Genomic DNA, 26,646 nt, shown 5'->3' with positions numbered 1-26,646 from the left:
AAAAGCCACGCCCCTTGACAGTTAGAAGCACACCCCTAGGGACACACTTAACCCCTGGATCTCTAGTAAAGTTAACCCCTTCCCTGCCAGTGTCATTTTTACAGTAACAGTGCATATTTATAGCACTGATTACTGTAGTAATGTCACTGGTACTCCCCAAAAGTGTCAAAAATGTCAGTCAAGGGTCCGCTCTGTCCGCCGCAAAGTCGCAGTCCCGCAAAAAAAACGCAGATCACCGCCATTATTAGTTAAAAAAAAAATGACCTAAATCTTTCCCGTAGTTAGTAAACGCAATAACTTTTGCGCAAACCAATCAAAATACGCTTATTGCGATTTTTTCACCAAACATATGTAGCAGAAAACAAATTGGCCTAAAATGTTAAAAAATTTTGATTTTTACATTTTTTCTGGGGGGAATTTCATATAAAAAATATTTTTTTTTTTTTCAAAATTGTCGCTCTTTTTTTGTTTATAGCGCAAAAAGTAAAAATTGCACAGGTGATCAAATACCACCAAAAGAAAGCTCTGTTTGTGGGAAAAAAAGGACGTCGATTTCATTTGGGTACAGTGTTGCACGACCGTGCAATTATCCGTTAAAATCACGCAGTGCCGAATCGCAAAATAGGCCCTGGTCTTTGAGCAGCCAAATCCTCCGGGGCTTAAGTGGCTAATGATCAGATTATTGTACGATCGCTTTGAAAGCGGTATTTTCTGTAGGATTTTCTGATCGTGTGTGCAGGCCTTAAGCCTGGAAGAAACTACAGGATACTTGGGAGTGTGACTGGGAACGTAACAACTTTGTCTTATACTATGTGTAACAGCCACTTACCGGCTGTTTGCTTGCAGTAAATTTTGTACAGAAAAAATCTATATTTTTTCTTTCCATCTCATCCCTTTCCACCTCACTTATTGGTTGTTTGAGGCTTTAATAATTTTTATGGTGTTTTTTTTTTTGTAGATAATATCAAAAGAGTTCATCATATTGTGTTTCTTTTTTTTATTTTTTTTATTTTTATTAAAAACAAAACCATACCACATTTTATGAAGGGGCCATATCTTTTAAAGCGAGAGATCCTTGTTTTTCTTCCCCGGAATTGCACCAAGGAGGACCTGTGGTCACCTTCCAACAAGGGCCCCTCACTACATATTCTCCTATGTGTTCTCTACCTAGGAAAGTGTATACACACCTAACCCAAAAAGAAGTGACATGTTTCTGGTAACACAGAATTGTTACTTTTATGATTTGCACTTACATCAGTGGCCTTTTTCTCTGCTTGTTCCAATTTCTCCTGGGCATCTTTTAGGGCTTCAGAGTATTTATCCAGTTCATCTTCTGTTCCCTTTAGCTTCTTCTGCAGTGCCACCAGCTCATCCTCCACCTGGTATCAACAGCAACAGTTACAATTTTAGAAAGCTTCCAGAAGATGTTCCATATACAACTGTACCTTTTTATTTAATAATTTGAATCCTGCACAGATATATTGCATTGTCACTCAACCAACCCTTAGGCAATGGTGATGAAGTTTTTACTGGGTGGATCCAGGAGTAGACTCCTGGTGCTGGGCCCTCAAGAACATCTGCAAATGTAGAAACCTTGTGACCAATGCCCCACCATGTGAAAAGATGCTGAACTAACCTTTATTAAAAAATTCACCTTATTAAAAGCATTCAAAACATAACAGCGTTGGGAATGAATAAATGTGATTTCTGGCTATACATTGACTTATGGAAAATGTTGCAGTCAATATCTACAATTTTGTTGAATTCCCAAATATAGTTTATATATAATTCTGTTCTTTTTAATTCTACGCTTCATTTGGTACGTAATGCTGGATACCTGTACTTATGATGGCTCTTTGACAGCTATCTTATCTACATGTATCAATGAAAAGACATTAAACACCCTGCAGGGCATTTAGACTAATTTGCTAAACGAGTTGAACATTTTCACTCCAAAAAAGGTAAAGATTCACATCAATTATCCAATCGTGTAAAGCAGCCTTTTTCAACCAGGGTGCCCAGGCACCCTGGGGTGCCTTGAGGTTTCTTCAGGGGTGCCTTGTCAAAATGCCTAAAAATTGTCCCAAAATTAACTACAACCGGTGGGTGGATGAAACTTGCCTTTTAGTTACACAAAGCCACAGGTTTTAATTGTACACCATTACAATCTTCTAGCTGCCAACCTCCTAACGACCAATGACATCATCAGTTGATAAGCAGGATGTCAATTGCCTACATCATCCTTGTTTGACCCTCCCTTACCACTCTGAGGGAGAAGAGAAACATTGGCATACTAGTCAGTACCAGTTTGCAAAAGAGTATTTGCTTTGGAAGTATAAATCACTTTTAATTTTTGGTGTCGTATGGATGTTGCTGTAATATGTAATACTATCAGAATAGTTTTTACATTTTAGAATAGGGTGCCTAAAGAATGTCCAAACTTTTGGAGGGTGCCTCGAGAGTGTCCATAATTTTAAAGGGTGTCTTGACTGAAAAAAATTGGATAAAACACTGGTGTAAAGTGATTTTCTGATCTATTGCATCTATACATGACTGGATAATTTTTTCATTATTCCTTACTATTTTTTTTTGTGTGAACATTCTCCATTCTAACTTCTTTTAGTAAATCTGCCTAATTTTCTTTACTTTGCATACTTTCTGGTATTTCAGCAGTATATGAAAGTATGTGCACACAGCTCAGTTTGCATGGAAATATGAACAGAACAACCACAGTCTACAGTCATGTGAAAAAGTAATTATACCCCCTGGAAATTGTCGACTTTTTTTAAACATGTTTTAACAGGCAAACATTAGATTTTTATCCAAACAGTGTCTACAGATAACGTTCATATGGAGTGGATTTCCAAAAAAATCGAATTTGTCCGAGACTGGCCATCCTGCCAAATTCAGACCAAAATCTGACCCATTGATGCTAAAAGAATTCTCCATGATCCCCAAAATTTCCTTACAGTATCTGCAGGTAACTTTTAAATCAGTTTGATTTCAAAGTGCATGCATTTACAATCAAAAAGAGATTGCACCAATTTAATCTGAATGGGAGGCGTGCTAGGAAAAGCCTTTGATTTTAAAAAATAATTTTACAGCAAAACTATAGTTTGCCTTTGAATGTATAAGCAGGCCAAAGACAAGGTCTTTTGGTCCAGTATGCTGTCACTAAAGAATCAAATATTGTTTTTTGTCACAGTATTAGCTCAATCTGAAGACAGTATTTCAGAAAAACCTCATACCAGCTGTGAAACATGATGGTGGAAATGTTATGGTTTGGGGCTTCTTTGGCTGCATCCCTGGGCAGCTTGCGGTCATTGAGTGTACTATGAACTCTAATCAAATCAAAGCATGCTTGATGAGAATGTGAAGCCATCTGTATGAAAACTAAGGTGTCCTTTTATGAAACTGTGAACAGCAGCGATACCGAGGATTGTGGCTGATCTCAGTTCATTGATGGTTTATGAAACAGAGATGATCAAGGGAGAACTTGTTCTCTGCTGATCATCTCCACACACAAAGAATCGGTCATTGACAAAAAAAAAGAAACAGCCAGTTTATCAAGGTGCAATCTCAGCACTTCACTGGCGATCTCTTTCAGAATTCTACCTCCCAGATTCACCAGCTCAGAGGTGGAGATTTGGGGAGAGAAGAGAGAATCCCTAGAGAACTGAGGAGGAAAAAGGACGATTAGGGACTTCCTTTCTTCTCGATCAGACCCCCCCAAGACAGTAAACATGTCCCCCGTCATGTTTTTTTGTATATGTATATACTGTCTGTGTATATATATTTTTTTTATACACACACACACAGTATCTAAAAAAAGTGAGTACACCTCTCACATTTTTGTAAATATATATTATTTCACAAAGAGATCACTTCTTCCTATGCCAATCCTATCCTTGGTAAGTTTTCACCCGCATCCCTATTCATGCACCTCGCAGATGCACGTTCTTTTTTCACTGGTTCCTTGGTTTTTTCTTTTTCTTCTCAATCCCTTCAGTCCATATTGTATTGTCTATTTCCTATCTTATGGGTGTCCCTCCATGGACCGGTTTATGTATTTGTGCCAATATTTATGCCTAGAAAGTCTATTTGACTTCATTTATATTATTTATGTATGTCCAATCAGATTAATACCGATCCATGGATACCCCATTGCAAACATTTTTCTCTTCCCATCCGTGAGGTTTGCACCTTTTGTCCGGACTGTCAGTTCCAATTTGAACTCCAGGTCAAGCACTTTGATGCACCACTTCTTTCACTGGTTTATTGGGTCTCCTTCACATTTTATTTTATTTTTCAGCTTCACCCTCTCACTCTCACTGACACTCCTTCTCTCAATCACTCCACCCCATCCCTTTGGGTTTCTTCTCCCGGTATTGGTTCATTTGCTTTCATTAATATGCCAATGCATGAGCAGTCCATGTGACTCATATTTATATATGTTTATTTAGATCAATACCAATCCCAGGATACTCTAAATACACTTACAATTGTATAACAAGGAAGGTCTGGGTTTCCTGTCCGGATTTTTATTCCCGATCGTTGCCGGCTCTCTCTGCACCTCAGCCCCGGGGGAGACAATGCCTCTGATGCCACCATTTCCCCTCCTAGGTTGGGTCCTATTTCTCCTATGTCTAACTGACTTGGAGATGTTTAAGGTAACAAGCTGTATATACAGATTTGCAGATTGATACATCTTGTATATATTCACTGGTTCTGGTGCAAAAATGTATAAATCCCCCTTTTTTCTTTCCTAGATTAAATATATTTTATATGTATCCATTACTCCTGATGAATGGACGGAGGTCCAGGAAACGCGTCGAGTCTACAGCATAACTCGGATGCCTATAATACTTTATTTTTATTTTTGATCATGTATGAATTATTATATACAGTGTTTTTATATTGGAATTAATTGTAGAGATCCCATTTGAGATCCCATTTTTTATATATGCATTTTATTATGAATTGTATATTGTTTCAATATTTGTTTATAAACACATGAACTGTATTTATTCTATGTTTTCAAAATAAATTTCTTTTTTTTTTAATTCATGCCTCATTCAAAGTCCCACTGCCCAATATTTCTTCCTTAAACATATATTATTATATCTTTTCATGTGACAGCACTGAGGAAATGTAAAGTAGTGAGTGTACAGCTTGTGTAACAGTATAAATTTGCTGTCCCCTCAAAATAACTCAACACACAGCCATTATTGTCTAAACCTCTGGCAACAAAAGTGACTACACCCCTAAGTAGAAGAAAAGTTCAAATTGGGCCCAATTAGCCATTTTCCCTCCCCGGTGTCATGTGACTTGTTGGTGTTACAAAGTCTTAGGTGTGAATGAGGAGCAGGTGTGGTAAATGAGGTGTTACCCCTCTTACTCTCTCATATTGGTCACTGGAAGTTCAACATGGCACCTCATGGCAAAGAACTCTCTGAGGATCTGAAAAAAAGAATTGTTGCTCTACATAAAATGGCCTAGGCCAGTGATGGCAAACCTTGGCACCCCAGATGTTTTAGAACTACATTCCCCATGATACTCAACTACACTGTAGAGTGCATGAGCATCATGGGAAATGTAGTTTCAAAATATCTGGGGTGCCAAGGTTCGCCATCACTGGAGTAGGCTATAAGAAGATTGCCAAAACTCTGAAACTGAGCTGCAGCATGGTGGCCAAGACCATACAGTGGTTTAACAGGACATGTTTTACTCAGAACCGGCCTCGCCATGGTCGACCAAAGAAGTTGAGTGCACGTGCTTAATGTCATATCCAGAGGTTGTCTTTGGGAAATAGACGTATGAGTGCTGCCGGCATTGTTGCAGAGGTTGAAGGGGTGGAAGGGGGGTCAGCCTGTCAGTACTCAGACCATACGCCGCACACTGCATTAAATTGGTTTGCATGGCTGTCTTCCCAGAAGGAAGCCTCTTCTAAAGATGATGCATAAGAAAGCCCACAAACAGTTTGCTGAAGACAGGCACTAAGGACACGAATTACTGGAACCATGTCCTGTGATCTGATGAGACCAAGATAAACTTATTTGGTTCAGATGGTGTCAAGCATGTGTCGCGGCAACCAGGTGAGGAGTACAAAGACAAGTGACTGTAGGCAAGACACACTTTTCTTTGTACACCTGACCTGGTTGTCAGTTTCAAGGTCTTGGCAATCTTCATATAGCCTAGGCCATCTTTATGTAGAGCAACAATTTTTTTTCAGATCCTCAGAGAATTCTTTGCTATGAGGTGCCATGTTGAACTTCCAGTGACCAGTATGAGAGAGTGAGAGCGATAACACCAAATTTAACACACCTGCTCCCCATTCACACCTGAGACCTTGTAACATGAACAAGTTACATGACACTGGGGAGGGAAAATAGCTAATTTGTCCCAATTTGGACATTTTCACTTAGGGGTGTATTCACTTTTGTTGCCAGTTGATTAGACATTAATGGCTGTGTGTTGAGTTATTTTGAGGGGACAACAAATTTACACTGTTATACAAGCTTTACACTCACTACTTTACATTGTGGCAAAGTGTCATTTCTCCACATGTTGTCACATGAAAAGATATAATAGAATATATATATATATATATATATATATATATATATATATATATATATATATAAAATATATAGTGTATGTCTATATATATATATATATATATATATATATATATATATATATATATTTATTTTGTGTAGGGGGACTAAAAATTTTATTAACATGAGGTGGGTGGTCTCCTCTGAAAATGCCCATTACCACTGCTTAAGAAATGGACACCTTGAGTGTTTCAGTGATTTCCTGGAACTTTAATTTCGCTATGTCTCACGAGATTACAGTAACAGGCGGCATTCTCCTCTTTTCAAAGTGTTTGTAGATTGCTATACTCCTCAAAAAAAAGCGATCTACACCGCTTCATAAACAGGCACTCAGAGGAGAGAGATCTCCTCTGAGAATACTGGAGAACTCAGCGGCAGATATTTTCCACTACTTGATAAACGGACACCTAAAGGTGAACAGAGAGAAAAAAATTAAGAATTATGAATTGGCCTAGTCAAAGCTCTGATTAGAATCCCATTGAAATGCGGGGGGTTTGATATGGGCAGTTTATGCAAGGAAACCCACCAACATCTTGCAAAGGGAGGAATTTTGCATTAAGGAATGGCCAAAAGTTTCACCTAGTAGATATCAAAGACTGGTGGGTAGTTATGCAAAATGCCTACAGAAAGTCATTTCTCCTAAATGGGGCAATACCGGTTTCTGCATCTGAGGTTGTACGAACATTTTCCACAGCACACTATTACATTTATTGATATTTTTGTTGAATACATGATTGAAAAGCATTTTTCAGTGTTCTTTTTAAGTATATTACTGTTATCTGTATGCACTGTTTGAAATAAAATGTAATGTTTGACTGTTCAAATATATTGAAAAAGTCTACAATTTTAATGGGTTGTACTTACTTTATGTAAGCAGAAGAACGTACACGACTCTTATCAAGGCACAAATGTGTGTGCAAAATCATATACACTTTTTTTAACACATGCAAACATCGATTTATAACTTTTATTTAACTGAATCAATTTGAATGTGGTGGATGCAGACCAGGGATTAGAACCTTCATTACTGTGTCAATGTCAAGCTGGCTACACATTATACAATTTCCTTATACAACTTTAATTTAGATTAACCAAAACCATATAATATGAGGTCAAACCTAAACACTTCAAATTTGATGCCGCAGGCAAGCCCTTGCACTACATAGTTAAAGGTAAATCTAAAGGAAATTGAACAATAAAAATTGTATAATGTGTACCCAGCTTTACAAATGTTTCTGCTGATTTGTAATCTTCTATTATGACCTCTATACTAAATACCCTACATAAGTAAAAAAAAAAAAATAGACATTCTGATATACAAATAGACAAATAAGTTTATAACTGTGCATTTGTTTGATCCATGCAGTCCCTCATTATTTGTCATATAAATAGCAGCTCCAAAGATGTGAAGCTTAAATACATAACATAGGGTACAATAGATCATTCATTCTCTGACATTTTGCTATATTCAGTCTGGTAATATAAAGTCTTAACATATTGCTACACTTAAATGGAATTACTCTAGACCGAGCAACTGGTAAATCCAGTTCACCCCTATGCATACACAATTACTAATCCTTTATATATTAAACCCAGGAGTGATCTCACTTTTTAATGTCACTAAATCTATCTAAGGCTCCAGCATGATGCTATTCAGATTCTGCTTTGTGGTCAGTTAATACCTGCTATTGTTCTCATGATTATGTGTGGTAAAAATTAGCTGGATGACTTAACTTGCTGGACAGTCTTGCACAAAGATAGCTAGGCCATTCTGCACAGCTGTAGTATGATCCCCAGCAATGAGGGAGATTCTTTACTGGGGAAAACTATGTCTACTATCCCATACTTCAACATCATAATGTGTTACTGAATTAAAAACTTTACTCCTTTGAAATATAATTATTTATGACCATAGGGTAGTCTTTTTTTTAGTGTCGGTTCACACTATGGCGATCCGACTTCGGGGGCGATCTGTGAAGTCGCATGTACCGCGACTTTGGCGCGACTTGCACGGACTTCACATAATGGAAGTCAATGCAAGTCGCTCCGATGTCGCCCCGAAGTAGTACAGGAACTATTTTCTAAGTCGGAGCGACTTGAGTCGCTCCTATTAGAATGGTTCCCGTAGCACAGAATGGACCGTGACTTGTCAGGCTGACCAGTCGCCTGACAGGTCGCGGTAGTGTGAACCGGGACTTATTGGTCTATTTAAGACAATTGTTTGAAAACAATTGACAGCCCAGTATTCATTTGAAGCCAAAGCCTGTGTGATCTTAATTGCCTAGGCAGGGAGCTGGGGAACAGCATATTTTTATTCATAGCAAAAAACAATTTATTTCAATGCTAGTTCCACTTTAGGGAGAACCTGTAGGGCAAGCAGTACTCGGCAGTACTACTTAAAACTGGGTTTTTTTCGCCATCCTCTGGATCAACTGTGGGTATAGGATTGTGTATATGGGATTGTATGGTTGGGTTTTCATTACTGTTTTTTTTTTGTTTTTTTATTGGTTAAGCCAGATGGACTTGTGTCTTTTTTCAACCTGACTAACTATGTAACTATGTTAAACTAGGCACGTCCAGGTGCTTGTTCTCATACTTAGATGATCCCTACTTGCCAGAAGCTTCACAGCTTTCTGATTACTCAAAAACAAAAATCATTGCAGCTTAGCAATTTTCTAGAAGAGGTGTATGCATTCATTTTCTTTTTTTTGTTTGTTTTTTCTTTTTATTTCATCTATTGATCCTGCCAATAAGTCCCCTTTTTCAGCTTCCTTTAACAGACCAAGCTGGCCAGCAACAGTGGTATTTAAAAATGATGGTGTCCTTGCAATGGTCAGCTTTTAATCATTTATGTAAAACCTTTATTCTAAATGTAAAAAAAAGATGTTGTAACTGTTCAAAATATGCTAGCTGTCCGGCTGGCTTTAATTTTGTAGTCAAGTCCATCTAAATTTTCCAATGCATAATTAAACCACCCTCTCCCTAGATTGATAATGCTGCTGTCCAAGGGTGTCTTGGTTGCTCCTCTATCCAGAGTGGATGCCAACCTTAAGAACGTGTGATACTGGCAGGATCACCAGGTGAAAACAAAGGAAAAAAAAACAAATGCAGCCATCACATTTAGGTACTATAAGCTAGACAACATAACATTTTTGTTTTGGGGGATTATTACTGCTTTACCTTGACTTTTAAGATACTAGAAAAATGGAAACCGAGGGAAGCAAGCAATCATTTAGGCTGGCCATAGATGGATCGAAATTCACCTGTTTCATCAGGGACTGGCCGAATTTCGATCCATCTATGGCCATTCCTGTTCATGAGAACTCATCGAAGGATTGACTTCTTATGAATGGGCTTGTTGGAAAATTCTGCTTCCATCAACGCATCCAGCCATTGGGCTGCAATGCTGATCAGAGTATTCGAACGGCGGAGGAATCCCGCTGTCAGAATACAATGACCAACAGGGAGGGTTGTGTGGATGGGGGAATCGGTTCAGTCTTTTTCATTCAGCCTGCTGGTTAAATGAAAAAAAAAACTGACCCATGAATGGCCAGCTTTAGAAATGTCTACTCATAGGGTGGGGGATAATTTAGAAGGTACAACTCCGCTACCGCTTCCGTGTAATAAGTCAAGTAAGTATTGTAAGGTCCTTTCACACTGGCATTCTGATCAGGTCCGCCTGTCGGTTTCTCAGGCAGACTTGAACAGAAGCTCCATGCAGCCCTATGGACAGGAAAATGCAAATGGGCTTGTGTCCGTTTACACCCGCCTACCTCCAAGTCTGTCCAGGTCCAGAAATTTTTTTTTTTAAAAAGTACTGCATCCTTTTCCATTTTTGTGAACCTATGTAACAGATCGGAGGTAGCCTGATGTAAATGGTCAGCAGAGTCAGGGCCGTCTTTAACACAAGGCAAAAGGGGCAGCTGCCCTGCGTCCAGTCATTGTTGTGGGGCCCAAAGCCCCTTGAGCCCGCACTGCCTGCAAATAGGTAATACATGGTTTTGGGAGGGCCTGAGAAAATATTTGCCCAGGGTCCAATCAATCTTAAAGACAGCCCTGCGTGGAGTCCGTTTACATCTGGCTGCCTATAGAGTTGTGTCGGTCCCCCATATCTGCCGGACACAAATTGAATGGACACTGATATCAAAAAACTGACATACGTCCCGTTTGGGTTCAAGTCAGCATGGGAAGTGCTCACAGGTCCCCTGCTGAACAGAGCAGACTCCTTCTCTATGTGAATTGGGCCTAAACTTTTGTTGAGTACATTGCTGAGCATTCAGAAAATTACAGTGTTTTGTAAATTGCGTAGTAACGCAAAGCACTGAATAGAAAATATAGTTACCCTGCCAGAGCTATAACATTCAGAAAAGTGTCCATCATATTTTGCCTTCCCTGTTTTAGTTTTATTACAAAATAATAAAAACTCTTTTTTTTTGTCAGTCTAAATATAGGTTTTAAAAAGCCTAAGACATTTTGTGGCTGAAATATATCATGGCTTGTCTATCATTTTTAGATTCAGAAACGGGCACATCTGTGCAGCAGTAAAATCAATCCACCACATCCCCTGTTTTATTATGGAATTCCTTCAGTTGGTTGGATCACATTGCAGAGATTTGAGCACTTGGCCTAGAATCAACATTTAGCTCTTGTCTGAGCTCTCATACCAAATAAGGAAGGGAATTTGCTATTTCATTGTCAAATAGGCATAAACAAAATAATGTAATCTACAATCAGACATAAAAAAAAGTAAGCAGGATCACTTTCTATGCATGGGTAGACCCAGGAAATCTTGGAAAAATAACTAATGGGCCGAAAAGGGTTAATATGAAATTCCACTGCGCTGCTACTTTACTTTTTATGTGCAGCAAAGTCCAGACATTCATTCGGCATGAAGAAGTGTCTTGTTACACACTTTTTAACCGGCATATATGTACAGGTATATATAAAATGGGGGATCTTTTCTACATATGGGGGAACTTTTCTTTAAAGTCTAAAGAAAAAGGTTGCCTTTCTGTAAGAATACTGTTAACAGCACATTTTCTTCCAGCGGTACTTGAGGGGAGCACTAATAAAAATCTTATTTGGAATGAAATGTCTGGAATATCACAGGAAAAATGCTAAAAGGTATTTGCAATGTTTTCTTTTAAGCAATGGAGCTCCAAAGTGTAGACATCTCTCCCTTGCCTCTAAAAATGTTTTGGTGTAATGCCTTTACGTGAATTACGCATATCTTATTTGCTGTATAATATTTATTATATTTTATAATCACTGGTCACCAAATTATAAATACTATGATAAAAACATATTTCTGTTTCATTTACGGTGCCCATGTTATTGACTATTTTCTCAAACCTTCATGAAATTTGTTACCTGGTAAAATCTTTGCTCCCTGCATTCTTTGCATACAGAACAACCCTCAACAAGACCCATTTCAGAAGGTACAATAGATTTTGCTGGGCATGTGGACATTACTTTTTTAGAAGAGGTGTATGCACTTCTTCACCTAGTCATAGACCATGAATTTGATATCAGGAGATTTTAATAAGAAAAAGTTGGACAATTAGAAGCAGAAAACGTGGTGTAGGTCATTTTACAGGGCGAAAATGTGAATTGTTTTAAGCAACTACTTTACTAATGTTGAATTTTCACTACGCTTAGTCTATTTGGCTTTTTGTCATTATTGTAATTCTTTACAACATATTTCAAAAAAACATAATGGAATAAAAAAAAATAAAAAGTTGTTACTGTACAGAATCAGTATATAAAAAAAAATCCCTTTATAATAAGCTAAAAATGCTATTAAAAATGTTTTCAAATATTGCTCATAACTGTGTCTGCATTTTCGACTTTTATACTAAACAACGTGCTTGGTGGATGACTATGGTTAGCTTTTTTTCAGTGCCATACTTTATTAATTGATCTGTACTGATCAAGATATCTAGAGTTTGGTAAACTGGTAGAGTAAACAAAATGTTCATGTCTGTGGCATGAGGAGATAAAGAAAAAAACCCTTAAAAACGAGCCCCCATTTACGATCTGCACAATTCCCTACACCTGACTCCGCTCAACATGCAGAATCTCATTCTAATTGTCCAAATTAACATTTGTAAGCTCGGTCACCCTAAAACTTTAGCACCCTATACAAACAAGTCAATTGATGACTGACTTGTACATTTCGATAGGCTTAAGAGGTTTAAAGCATTACAACAGCTGTTGATAAAGCTATCTGCTGTCAGTGGTTATCTATTTCCCTGCAAAGATACCTGTTTGCACTTGTCCTCAGCTGCCTTTTTATCTGCTTCAGCTTGCTCTGCTCTGTCTATGGCATTCTCCTTATCCAGCTTCAGCATCTGCATCTTCTTCTTAATTGCTTCCATCCTGGTTGGCTGGTTAGCAGGCTGTCCGCAGAGATGAAACAAGGAGGACCTGATGCAGGAGAAGGTTCTCTCAACTGAGCAGAGCACAACTGAAGGAGAATACTCGACAGGCAGCTTTAAACTTACAAAGAACATCATTGGATGCTTTAGTCCCCTGAGACACCACAAGACTTTCACTTGCATCCTTTCCAAGCAGAGACTTGGACTTGGTTCAACTACCAAATCCACACCCCTAACCCAATCACCTTATTTGGGATTGATTTTGCTATAAAGGAGAGAAGAAAAGATTTGGTTTCCATTTTTAACTTTCTGACAACACCGACAAATGAACACATGCCACAGATAAGACTTATTAGCATATCTGGGTATATTTGTACAGTGTAATCAGCTGCCCTTTTCAAAGGGGAGCATGCCATGCCACCAAGTCGCATGAACAAAAGCGAATTGTACAAACACATAGCAGACTATACTAATGTATTTAATGTTTAACCTTTTTCACATTTTGTAGTAGTTCTTCAGGTGTGTACATGCATGTAGTTATGCACATATTTTTTTTTTACATTTTACTTATTCTCTTATTATTTTTGTATTCTTTAGCACAAATTTAGGATGGTAACATTTTTCCTTACTGTAAGAAAAAACACAAAGAACGCTTTTCTAAGAAAACAGAAGACAGATTATGATGTACAACTTATTGAGTAGTTAAAACATATTTCTGTTTCAATCATTTTTATTGGGTTTTTAAGACAGAACAAAAGGAGCACCAATTTCGTTAAAACACATTTCAAACCTAGCTTCAAATAAAGACATACAGAAGAGATAAAAGGAGTCTGAATAATCGTACTAAAAAATACTTCTGTACTTAAGGGATGTACAAAAATGACCTAAGTGCTGCTTTTCAAAATGTTGTTCTTAATCTTTTACTATACATCCATAAGCAGAAGAATATGTCACAAAACCTGTACTCAAGCTTATTCAAAATAATGGAAAACAATAGTCTCACCATAACATAACACTGCAAAAGAAAAAAAAAACTAACTAACATAACCAGACTGTCAGCATATACATGTATCTTAACTGCATAGACAGGTAAATATGCAGAACATTTTTTTTACTTTATAGACAATTATTTTAGACATGAAAAATAGCTATACTTTGTATTGTATAAGCTATTTCCAGACAGTTACGTCATTGACCTTCTATCTAGTTCTATATTCTGAGGCATTTTATACAAAACATAAAACCAACAAGCAACACAGAGGTATACAAAATAAAATTATAATAGCTGTTTTAAAGGGCACCTTTAATCTCTTTAAAAAAAAAAATAAAGTGGATGAGGAAGGGATGAGGAAGGTAGGTATTTATATTTCTTTTCTAATTTCTAGCCCTTCATTCACACTTTAATGTTTTTCTGCCCATTTCCCTACAGCTAACTCTATGGCTATGCCCAACATGCAAAATCCCATTCTTTCAAATTTTCACTAATTGCACTTGTACGTTCAGTCACCCGATGCTCTATGCCCAAAGCTCAAAAAAGTACATGAGCTTTTTCTGAATTTATTTAGACATTTTTGGCCTCAGACTTCAATGGGGTCACCTGAAAAAGCCAATATCATGCCTGTAAAATGCCTGGAAAAAAGGCTTAAAAATCACCGGGAATATGCTCTGCCAATGTCTGAATGCAGGCTAAAGGCCTAGGCAATCATCAATCTACTGTAATGAAAGATACCCTGTCACTAACTTAAAAAATGCAAGTTAAAAGTTGGTTGCAATACGCCTTCAAACTTGCTAGCAAATTTGACTTCTTCAGGAAGAGTTAGTTCAATAGCACAACCCCTCCCTCTTGCTAGGTCACAGCTCGATTCTCTTCTGCGAGTGTCTAATTTCTGTGCTGGTCCAGCTCCTGCACCCCTCTGCTCACCTCCCTATATAACCTTTCATGTAACTGCCTAGGGAGGAGTGAAGGCAAATATCAGAGAATGGCAGTCTACCAAGGCTGTTGACATCATATCCGCCCAGCTTCAGTCTCAGGTTTTTAGAATCTCTACATGAGGAATGCTTTTGCAGGTAAATAACACGCATAGAATACATTAGATGCATCATGTATATAATCATTTTTAAATGAATGGCCTGGCAACAGGGTCTATTTTAGATGGTAAGAAAAATGATAAAATTTTCTTCAAATTAAGAAAATGCAGAAATCTTTTCTGTAAGAAAAACACTGAACAAGTTTGGGTTTCATGAAAGGATAGAGTACAATGGTGAAAACCTGTGTTCTTAAAAAAATAAAATAAAATGCTTCTAGGACAAGGTAATGTGAAGACATGAGCAACTGTGAAAGGGAGCTCTTTGGTAGAAACATGTAATGCTACGTTTGGAAGGAAAAATGGCCTCCACACCAACACCATCCCATATATGAAGCATGGTAGATGGGACACAGGGGCGTAACTACAGGGGTTGCAATTGCAACTGGGTCCCATGCTCCAGGGAGCCCATGCAGCTCCTCTGTACACCTGAATAGGAGGGGCGGCGGGAGCAGCATGCAGATAAATCACTGTCCTCCTTTTTCCTCCTGTAGCTGCAGGAGGAAAATGGAGGAGATTGGCTCCTCTGTATGCTGCCCCCGCCACTCCTCCTATCCAGGTTACTTGTGTCCTGCTGTCTCTGGGCCCCTGTGTGCTCCCCTGGCCCCCCCCCTACTGTGCTGCCCCCCCCACTGTGCTCCCTTCCCTCCCCTGCCAGTTGCTGCAGGGGATGTGTCACAATAGGGAACCAGGAAGGGATTCAGTAAATATGTAATTTACCAGCTCCTTCCTTTTCAGAATGGACAGAGTCATAGTCAGTGACATTGTAAAAAAAAAAAAAAAAAAGAAATGATAAAAATAATACAATTAAAATATAAAAAAATAAAAACTACTGACACCAGTGGCTGAACTTCCAGGATCGCAAAGGTCACACTTGCGACAGGGCCCTGGCATTCCACCACCATGGGGAGTCCGCAAGATGGCAGGAAGGGGGCCCACTGCAGAACTTGTGAAAGGGTCCCGCTGCAGGACCGTAATAAAGGGCCCCACAATGAGAGTAAAGGGCCCCAGGATCATTGGGAAGAGCCCCTGGCTTGAAAGGAAAGGCCCCGACTAGTGGTCCGGGGGGCCCTTCATGGTTTCTTGCACCGGGGTCCTGAAGGTTCTAGTTACGCCTCTGATGGGACATCAAGGTTTGGGGCTACTTTGTTGCTTGCTATCAAACATGGAATAATGAATTCTAAATGATATCAAGAAATTAGTGGTCAACTTGGGTTTTTTGGCTCCTTTGGATGTGCAAAATACCCATGGATGCACAGGACAACATTTGGAAGCATACATTTCTAGATGTCATCACCTTAACCTCCCTTGCGGTCTGATTATGTCAGAATTTTTGTGCTAAAAGCAGTACATTGTTTTGCATGGAAATATGTTGTTTTATATTTTAGGCCTGTAATTCTTAGGAATAACCCACTTAAATCTGTCCAAACAAGAGTCTAGTAGACATCCCGGGTATGATAAAGTTTGAAACACGAAATCATAAATTCTAATATAATAATAATAATACATTTTATTCAATAATATAATCAAACCAAAAACACTAAAATATGTACAAACAAGGGGTGCAATATTACTAATCACTGTAATAAAGGTTCTGTAAACATCTCGGGTATGAAATATTTTGAAGCATAGGACTGCACAAAGTCTGACGTCAAAATAGGGACAATAGAATCTGGTTTCTTTTCTAATTTTCCTTCCACTGTCATCTCTTTTAGAGCAACAAACCACGCACATCCTTGTAGGTGCCGACTTTTTCTCAGTTGGTGGGATGTAGTCCATGAAGTTACGACCAGTCAGGCGTTCCAGGTTGACAACATCAACAGCACGACGTCCAGATCTGTTCACAGCCATTGATGGTGTTTGGTGACTCCGAAAGATTTGTTCGGCAACTTTCCAAATAATATAAAGTAATAGGTGCAGCGCTAGAGAACAAGCGTATAAAAGTTCTAAAAAATCTGTGTGTAGTCCTATTCGGTTTAAATCAGCAAATATCTGTGATTCCAAGATGGTGTTGCTGGGTTTAACATATCACCGCCACCAGATGTCACCAAACACACTGACCCTTACCGTCAGGCTGATAAGACTGCACCAGATAAATAATCTCCATGCTGGTTCATCCAAACTGAGCCACAGATCTCCATAAGTTCTCAGGAACATGAATGACAGATGAGTCACAGATCCTCAAGATCCTCATATGGCCCCAAAAACAGTGAAAAGGCTCATAGTGCAGTAAGTTAAATGAAAGTAATGCTTTATTAAATCATAAAATACACTCACATTCTTTCAGGATGGCTTCAGCGTATAAACAGTGTGGGTTATTTCCTTCCAAGAAGATGGCCGCTGCGTCCTCAGGCGCAATGATGTCACATGCTCTGTAGCCCGCCCAACGTGGCGTTTCGTCAACAATGACATTTGACAAACCACACCCCTCACTACGTCATTGTTGACGAAACGCTGCGTCGGGCGGGCTACGGAGCGCGTGACGTCATTGCGCCGGAGGACACAGCGGCCATCTTCTTGGAAGGGTTAATATAGTGTACCAAATTAGGGGAACAGCTGTCACTAGCACAGGAAGAAACCAATAGTGATAATAACCTGACCCTTATTTTTTGCATTCTGTGTCCCCCCTAGCAATTCCCATAACTTTAAGTAGTTCTGAAGTCTAAACTTTTACGTTAATGCATTCTCTGTGTTAAGGTAAAAAACACCCCACTACATGTTCTACCTCTCCATCTCTAAACAATTACCTGGCTACATATCACCGCTCCAGCTCTGTCTCCATATCCAGCACCAATCGCCTCATTTCCTGCTTTCACAGGAGGAATTGAGGGTATTTGAACTATAGGCTTCTGCTGCCGTCAGTCAAACTCCTGTGTGGAAGGAGCAGGATTGTGTCTTACCGGTGCTGTGCCTGTTAATAGAATTGCAAAGCCTGACTCTGGACCCAGCAGGAGCACCCAGCTTGCTGCAGGAGGCACCCACAGGAGGTAAGAACTGACAGTGCCGGCGGGGACTGTCAAAAGAGAAGGTAAGGGACCTTTCTGTGCAGGTGAGCATAACCTTTTTTATTTAAAAAACACTTCCCAGCAGGAAGTGAGAGGAAATCGCTCCAATGGGGTCACAGATTGCAGTAAATACAGAGGTCCTATTACTTTTTCCACTCGGACCAAAAATAAAAAAATGTTTTGGCTGAGGCTGGGCTTTAAATTTGGTGCATCTTACATGTACGTATACAAATGGCAGTGCTGTGCCATCAATGGGTTTCCTGGTGCCGTCCTCATTTAGCACACAAACACTCAGCATATTTTGATGCAGTTGCTTCTTCACTGGGTCAGGCCTCTTCGAGCCCAGATCATAGACATGGGTAGGTGGGAAAGGCCGCCCCACTGCTCAATATGGCGTGCTTGGCATTCTTTATCAATGACCAGTCCCCTGGTCACAGTGGCAATTCTTCCAAGACGGGTTCAGAAGCCATGTCTTTGTGCTTGTCCAACACCAGCTGCTTGGCTTTCTTAATCCACTACTAATGTTCCTGTACCCAGGAACTAGGCATTCTGGGAGGGAGGTGATCCGGTGTCCCAAACAGGAGGGCCACAGTCATCCTGCCAAACCAGCTTCCGAAGAGGTCAACGTAGTGACGAAACATGTCAAGCTGCCTCAATCCAGACCCTAGCTGTGGAACGCACGCCGGGTACCCACTTCCTGGAGTAAGGAGTTTGAATTACAGAAGCGGGAGTGGAAGACCGCTATACGGTAATAGTGCACACGGCCGGGAGCTCTATTTATATATGGACTGTTTACATAGCAGCACACCAGCTGTATGATGCCCTTGGTGTTGTTTTAATTTGTAACATTTTAAATAAAATTTGGATTACTTTTATCGATTTACTACACTATGAGGAATCCCTTTGTTTCCATTTGCTCGGAGATGCGTAGGAGACCCTGACGATAAGGAGATTGGACATAGTGTACCCTGAGGCTGGATATAACCTAAACGCTATATGATCTCTTGTTGCTGTAAGGTAACAGGGATCTACAACCTCTGGTAAGCCTTTACCCCTACCGCACTTTACAGGTGTTTGGAGGTTCCCACCATCACTAACTCCCTGCATGATTTGGATATATCACATGGAAGCTGTTGATTGTTGAAGCACACATTTTGTGGACTTTTTTGGACATTTTTTTTTGGGTTGCAGAGAACACTAAGGCACTTTAATATATATATTTTTTACACATTCAATATATTTTTGTATGCACTGTAATAGAAAATAATATTATAATTATATGTGATTATATAGCACAATTTATGCACGTATGCACTTTATGTTATAAGGGAATATCGCGCTGTTAGGATTGTAGATTTTATCTGTGATTTATAGCTTTATCCTGCCAAACCACCTGAACATCAGGAAGAAGGGCGTATGTCATGCATGGGGACTTGTGGGCCGTGTTTTTGTAGGCCCCTACTACGGCCCCCATGTGTTGGTGCCACTGATGTTCTAGGGTTCACAACATTCCCAGCAGGGTGCGACTGAACTGTTCACAGGCGCTATTGCCTTGAGGATGGTAAGGGGTAGTGTGAGCTTTATGGATGCCAATCAGGCGACAGAGTTCAGTCATGATTACGGACTCAAAGTTCCGACCTTGGTCTGACAGGATCCGCTTTGGGCAGCCAATACGGTTGGACAATGTGCTCCCAAAAAAGTCTGGCGGTAGTGACAGCTGTTTGGTCCTTGGTAGGTACTACCACAGCAAATTTGGTAAAGTGATGGATGAAGACCAACACATATTGTTAGCCAGAGGGCACGCATCATATCATCAAGAAGTCCATGTTTACCAAATTGAAAGACCCAGCGGTGATAATTGTCATGGGAGTGTTTTTTTCAGAGGGAGCTTTGTGTATGGCACAACTTTTGCACTCTTGACAAGCCTTGTGCATCCAGTCGGATCAATAAGGGCAGAAGAAGTACCTCTGCACCAGTGCTTCAGTCTGATCAGCCCTGACATGGCCACCTGTACTGTGAAGTACTTGGCAGATCCAAAGGATATGCGACTGGGGGACCACAACTTGGAGAATATCCCACTGCTCGGAGGGGATAGGTGCCTGAAGGCAGAGCACTTTGTCCTGCGATTCCAGTAGGTCTAAAGACCTCAGGATAGCCTGAATGACAGGGGACAACATCTGGCATTCTCAGGAGGTAGGCTTGTATCTCTGAGAGAGGTAACTTTGTACCTGTATCAGGTTTGGATCTTTTTTGCTGGATCAGTGACCACTCCTCTCAACTATAAAGTTCAGCAGTCTCAGTTGGAGGGTCTCTGTCTTGTTCCTCAGTGGTAAGTATAAGCGTACGCAGGTGGCATGGGTAGCACAGGGGACACTTCTACATCTTCCCGATTAGAAACCATGTCCTCCCCTTGGTGCTCCACCAGGAACCAGGACAGGGCATTGGCGTTGAACTTACCTGACTGATAGTGGATTTTTAGCTTGAACTGGGCCAGGTGGGAAGCCCACTTCTGTTCCATATATATATATAGCAGTTTCCAAGTTTTGCAAGAAGGTTATTGTCTGTGAAAACTTTAATATCGGCCCCTTTGAGATACTTTGCAAACTTCTCGGTGATGGCCCAGACTAACAGAAGTAACTCGAGCTTAAACAAGTTGTAGTTGTGAGGATTCTTTTCGGTGGGTCGTAGACTCTGACTGGTGTAGGCAATCACTCTCTCTTGGTCATTCTGCACTTGGGCCACCCCACTCTAAAGCATTCTGTTGAGTAACTCCTTAAGCTCTTGGCACAATGCTGGGAAAATGAGATGGTACCACTCCCGGATGGGCAGTGCATTCCCTGTGTGTATGGGGTTTTTGATGACTTTGGTGAACCTTTGGACTGGTGGCAAACACCAGCATGTGTTTTTTCCAGCAGCTGATGAAGCAGTCTCTGTTGAGGTAGCAAAAAGTCTTTGAAGAGAATGTCCAGCTGCTCTAGTAGAGACCTATACTGGGTTTTGTCCCAGGAGGCCATAGCTGCCTGGAGAGAGTCACCAATAGCTTCCACCCCTGGTTGGGCCTCGGAGATAGTGATGAGGCATCGCATACAGATCAGCCAGGGTGGGGTGTCTGGGCAGCGGTATTGGTGTGGTTCCCAGGTTGAAAAGTTGCACCAGGGCTCTTTCTCATTGGGCCTTGGATAGGGTTTGGCCCACTAGCCACTCTCCTGTTGTCACTGGATCTTTGCAGGGTTTGACCATAATGGTTGCCACCTGTCATTTTTTTTGTGGGCCACAACAGGAGAAACGAGACCACTTCTTGTAAGGGTGCCAGAAGCAACTTTTTCTTAGGGGTGTAGGCACTAGGACTACCCCTACTTGCTTCAGTTGCTTTTTGGTGGCTCTGCACAGAGCCTCATAAGCCTGGAGTACACAGAGCTCCATGGCTCACAGGCTGCAACCAAACACGATTGCTGGCCCAAGTGTTCATATTTGGCTACAAGCGGAGTAAGTCCAGGTCCTTCAAGACATGCCCAGCACAACATGCACTGCTGGGTTGCCTGGGCCACGGGTCATCCAAATCTCCACCACCTGATCTTCGATTTCAATCCTCACCCAAGTAATGCTTTTGACCAGATTGGGCAGATTATTGGCCGCAGTAGAGTTGGGGCGAACAGTTCAGAACAAGCAAAAGTTCAGCCTGTTTGCTTGTTCAGCGAACACTCGATTTTGCAGGGTGTTTGGTGGGTGTACACCCCGCTGAATGCCCTGCAATGCACTTTGTGCTGCACAGTGTATTCTAAGCCCTGATTGGGCGCAGTGAATAGCTGGTTGTTAAGGAGTATGCCAGGGAAGCTGGCTGCGGTGTCCCTAACAACCCATGAGTCATCAGCTGTCAATGGGCTTTCCCGCTGGCAGCTGAATAAAAAAAAAAATAAAAAACATTGCTGGCAATAAAAAGAAAAATAACAACGTAGGGGTCCCCCACCAACCCCATGCCAAAATAAAAACAAAATAGTGTGGGGTCCAACCCAAAATCCATACCAGACCCCATAGGTGTGCGCAGCCTTTTGCAAAGGCGTGCACACAGGGCCTGGGCACACCCTAATAACCCTGTGTGGCGCAGATTCATCCTGTTTGAACCCCTAATATTTCAGCAAAGCCCCCTAACGGCTCCTACAATGTTTATAAAAAATACAAAAAATAATAAAATTGTAAAATATAATAAAAAATAAAAACTACTGACACCATCCACTGCCCTCACACCACTCTCTGCCCTACTGACAGCGTCCACTGCTCTACTGACACCATCAATATATATACACGTGTATGTGTTTGAGCTTTGAGGTTCACACCCTAATGCAATAGGCTGTGCACACCTATGGCCTTTTGCATTAGGGTGTGCACCTCAAAGTTCAAGCACACATGCGTATATGTGTGTGTGTGTGTGTGTATATATATATATATATATATATATATATATATATATATATTTTTTTTTTTTTTTCCTTCCTTAGAGAACAGTTGCAGGAACTCAAACACGGAGAGTTCAGGGGTGCACAGTGTATAGAGTTCAGAGTTAAGGGGTGCACAGTGTATAGAGTTCAGGGGTGCACAGTGTAAAGTGCAGGGTTCAGGGGTGCACAGTGTATAGCGTGCAGACTTCAGGGGTGTGCAGTGTGCAGAGCTCAGTGGTACACGGTGTACAGGGTGTTGAGCTCAGTGGTGTACAGTGTAGGGTACAGAGTTCAGTGGTGCGCAGTGTACAGAGTGCAGAGCTCAGGGGTACGCAGTGTACAGGGTGAAGAGCTCAAGGGTGTGCAGTGTACAGGGTGCAGAGCTCAAGGGTGCGTGGTGTTCAGGGGTGCGCAGTGTACAGGGGTGTGCTGTGTTCATGGGTGCACAATGTACAGGGGTGCACGGTGTTCAGGGCGTGGAGTTCAGGAGTGCGCAGTTTACAGAATTCAGGGGTCAGCAGTGTACTACCTCCCACCCTCACATCCTCTAGATTGACATCTCAATCTCATCGTCAAGTCCCTCTATCCCCCCATCCACTGTAAATCCTCCAGCCCCCCTTCCCCCAGCTGTAAAAATGCCACCAAAAAAATACCCTCTCTTCTCCTACACAGACATCAGATACAGCATGGGTAAATGGGGGGTGGGAGATATTCTTCCTCCCAGGCTCCTCCGCAGGATCTGTAATCAGGCAGGTAAGAGCCAAAGAGGAGCTTAGTGGAAGCTTCCTCTGCTCTTTTACCCATGTACCAGGCAGTGGTCAGCGAGGAGAGGTGCCGAGGATGCCGGCAATTGCAGCAGGACAATGCCTGGATGCCCTGCACTAGCAATGCCATCGACACCTCCCTACTCTTCTGTGTGTCACAGTACAGTGCCCGAGGATAGCAGGGAGGGTGCGGTGAGCCGTTTAGAGGAGCGCTGTCATTTCTAAATACAGAAGCCGGGTTTCTTTATTTAGATGTGACAATGTTCCTCTAAGTGGAAAGTAAAGAGCTAATGCCAGGGCCCTGTCTGCATGGGCTGATCAGGGTGTGCCCAGGCACACTCGGCACACCCCTTGTGCATGCCCATGCCGGACCCTTATCCGAGCATGCAGCCCAGCAGGCCAGGAAAGGGGGGGGAGAACGAGTGAGCACCCCCCTCCTGAACCATACCAGGCCACATGCCCCCAACATGGGGGGGTCACACCAAAGCACCTTGCCCCCATGTTGATGGGGACAAATGCGTCTGCCCCACATCCCTGGGCAATGGTTGTGGGGGGTATGTGAGTGGGGAGCTTATCGGAATCTAAAAGCCCCCTTTAACAAGGGTGCCCCCAGATCCTGGCCTTCCGTATGCGAATGGGTATGGGGTACATAGTACCCCTACCCATTCACCAGAAAAAAGTGTCAAAAAGTAATAAAAACACAGAGACAGTTTTTGACAATTCCTTTATTAAAAAATAAAAAAACAATGTCCCCTGATGTAGATCCATTGTCAATCATGCTGCTATTACCAACCCGAAAAAAGAGAAAAAAAAATGCTCTGCCATCAACTATGGCAAACTGCGAAATGCCAGGCTTGCCGTTTGACAGTTCTTATATAGGTAAGGGGTGGAACCACCTGGCAACGTCACCTGGTGGCACTGCCCCCTTTGTGATGTCACTGCCCAGTGCAGGGCAGTCTCCGACCCCAATACCCTTTTTATAGCCAATAACTTGCATATAAACCTTCAGATTATTCAAGTTCGGGTCCCATAGGCTTTAATAGGGTTCACTGTTAGAGAGTTCTGGTGCAAACCAAACTGGGGGGTGTTCAGCCCATCTCTAGCCAGCAGGGGTCTAACTGTTTATGTGCTCCAAATTTCTGTACATAGTCAAAGTCATACTCCATAACTGTGACCCCGTGTCAACCAGGCATGGGACTTCTTGCCCGTTAACTAAGGCGGCCGGGCTACCACAGGGCTCAGTGTAATTATGCCCTCTGAGTTGCTGAGACTTCGGGCTGTTGGTCCTAGGGGTCGTCCCTCTGTCCCAGAGTCAGTAATTTAAAGACGACCTTGAGGGGTCCTGACTGTCCACAGTTCCTGGATATGTGTTCATAGTGGCCGCACTGCCAGCATCTTCGGCTCTCTTCGGGATCCTTGTGCAGTGGGTTCTCAGCCTGATGGGGTTGGAGCGGGTCTTTTTCAGAGGAGGCTACCTCCTGTTTCAAGGCGACCACATCCTGAGCTAACTTTGTCAGCATGGTTTGCATGGCTGACAAGGGTGAAGGTGCCAGGGCCTCCTCTTTGAAGTATGCAGGGCCAACTACTTTGGTGACTGCTACCGTTGTGTCTTTTATCCTCTTGTTTCCACGCAGCCGTGCCAACCACCACACTGTGGAAGGAGATGGCAGGTTGCGCCTTAACTTTCCTTTGCAAGGTCCTCCAGACCGGGCCAGCCTTTAGGTTTATAATATGTGGTTTGTGTCAGTAATGTCAGCGCAGCCGCGAACATCCCTCTTCATCCAGACACCTCCACAGGTTCTGACTGGCTACCGAGTAATGGGTGAGATTTTCATCATCCTACCATTTTCAGAATCTTTGCCTCAGCTCCGGGAGTGGTATCTTCTCCCCAAACAGACACTCCAGGTGTGATACAATAAGTTCCAGGGAGCTTGCTCATTCCCTAGCAGCGAGATCACCGCATGGTGGGCATCATCCTCTAGGACGTTAATAGACAGCTCCACCACCAACTTGCCTGGAACCTGATACAGGCGCACGGCACTCTCCAATTTCTCATCCCACTCTGCCAAGGGAATGTTGGAGCCATTGAACATCTGTATTAGAGCTAAGGCCAATCCTAGCGGAGCCATGCTGGAGCCCGATCCTCCATCCACACCTGCTGAAGGGGACATATCCTGCCGACTGTAGCCAAGTGTAGGTGAGGTGCAGCATGGTAGTGCGGAGTAACATACATTCAGTCCCGGGGCAATAAAAGAACTTGTAATGAAATAATACAGAGACAGGAACACTCACAGTTCCAACAGCCTGCAGATAGCACAGTGTTGCCGACTGTCAGCATTTGTAGAGGAGAAGAATGTGGCCTGGTCATCTTGTGTCCAACAGGCAAGTGTCCAGATAATTTTCCTCTCCTTGTCAGAAGCCTTTCCCGGCCACTAGTGCTGGCTGGGTACCTGTCCCTACTCTACCAACTCTCAAATGCGCACCAGTCCTGGGAGCCAGGGCCCTAAATAGGCTCTGCCTGACCAAAATGGCTGCCAGAGTAACATGGGGCGGCAGTATCCAATTGACTGCTTCACCAGTGACTCAGGAAACCATGGAGGAACTATGTTCCTTTTGACCTCCTCTCCAACTGCTGTGCTGCTGCGGAGTGCGCCACCTGCTGTTGAGAAAGTAAACTGCACCTGCCTACATGTTGTGCATTCCTGTGTGATTGATATGTGATTTGGGTGCAGTGCAATTTCAGCCCATTCAGCCCCAAAAGTAGTCCATACTATACTTTAGCCACTTCAGCTCTTGAAGGTTTTACCCCCTTCCTGACATGCCATTTTTTTGCGAAACGACACTGTGTTGCTGTAACTGACAATTGTGTGGTCGTTGCGATGCTATACCCAAATAAAATTGATGTCTTTTTTTCCCACATATAGAGCTTCCCTTTGGTGGTATTTGATCACCTCTGCGGATTTTATTTTTTGCGCTTTAAACAAAAAAAAGAACCATAATTTTGAAGAAAAAAAAAAAAACAATATTTTTTACTATAAAACATTCCCAATAAAAAAAAAATTAAAAATCAAATTTCTTCATCAATTTAGCCAAATATGTATTCTGCTACATACTTTTGGTAAAAAAAATCCTAATAAGTGTATATAAGCGTAAAAGTTATAGCGTCTACAAACTATGTGTAGCACTACTCCCTTGGGAGCTGCTGGTTTTCGGATTCCCCTGGGTTACCTATAGCAACAACTTGGCAAAATAGCATATTCTAAGTGCTCTTGTCAGTCAGAAAACAGTCCAGGGGTTTTGTTTTTTTGTTTTTTTTTATTTGGGAACTGGGATAGGAGAAGGGATGAGTGGCATACTCCAACT

The 26,646-nt window shown here is 41.7% G+C and overlaps 1 protein-coding gene across 2 annotated transcripts in view; it reads right to left on the bottom strand.

Annotated features, from left to right (window-relative positions):
* The window catches only part of TPM4 (tropomyosin 4), a 152,558-nt gene extending 139,468 nt beyond the window's left edge, over nucleotides 1-13,090 (bottom strand). Inside the window, exons 1-2 of one of the 2 annotated variants that reach the window (XM_082259961.1) lie at nucleotides 12,881-13,090; nucleotides 1,254-1,379 (exon numbers count right to left, since the gene is read on the bottom strand). In XM_082259961.1, the coding sequence (XP_082116087.1) occupies nucleotides 1,254-1,379; nucleotides 12,881-12,994 (240 nt within the window). In that variant the 5' untranslated portion in view covers nucleotides 12,995-13,090. The remainder of the gene's footprint in view (nucleotides 1-1,253; nucleotides 1,380-12,880) is intronic. The other variant, XM_082259960.1, reaches the window with a different exon arrangement.
* Nucleotides 13,091-26,646: the final 13,556 nt, after the last annotated feature.

This window comes from Pelophylax lessonae, assembly GCF_965119305.1.
Source record: "Pelophylax lessonae genome assembly, chromosome: 1".
NCBI lineage: Eukaryota > Metazoa > Chordata > Amphibia > Anura > Ranidae > Pelophylax > Pelophylax lessonae.
The sequence above is the reverse complement of the archived record's forward strand: the minus strand, read 5'-3'. Positions and strand labels throughout refer to the sequence as shown.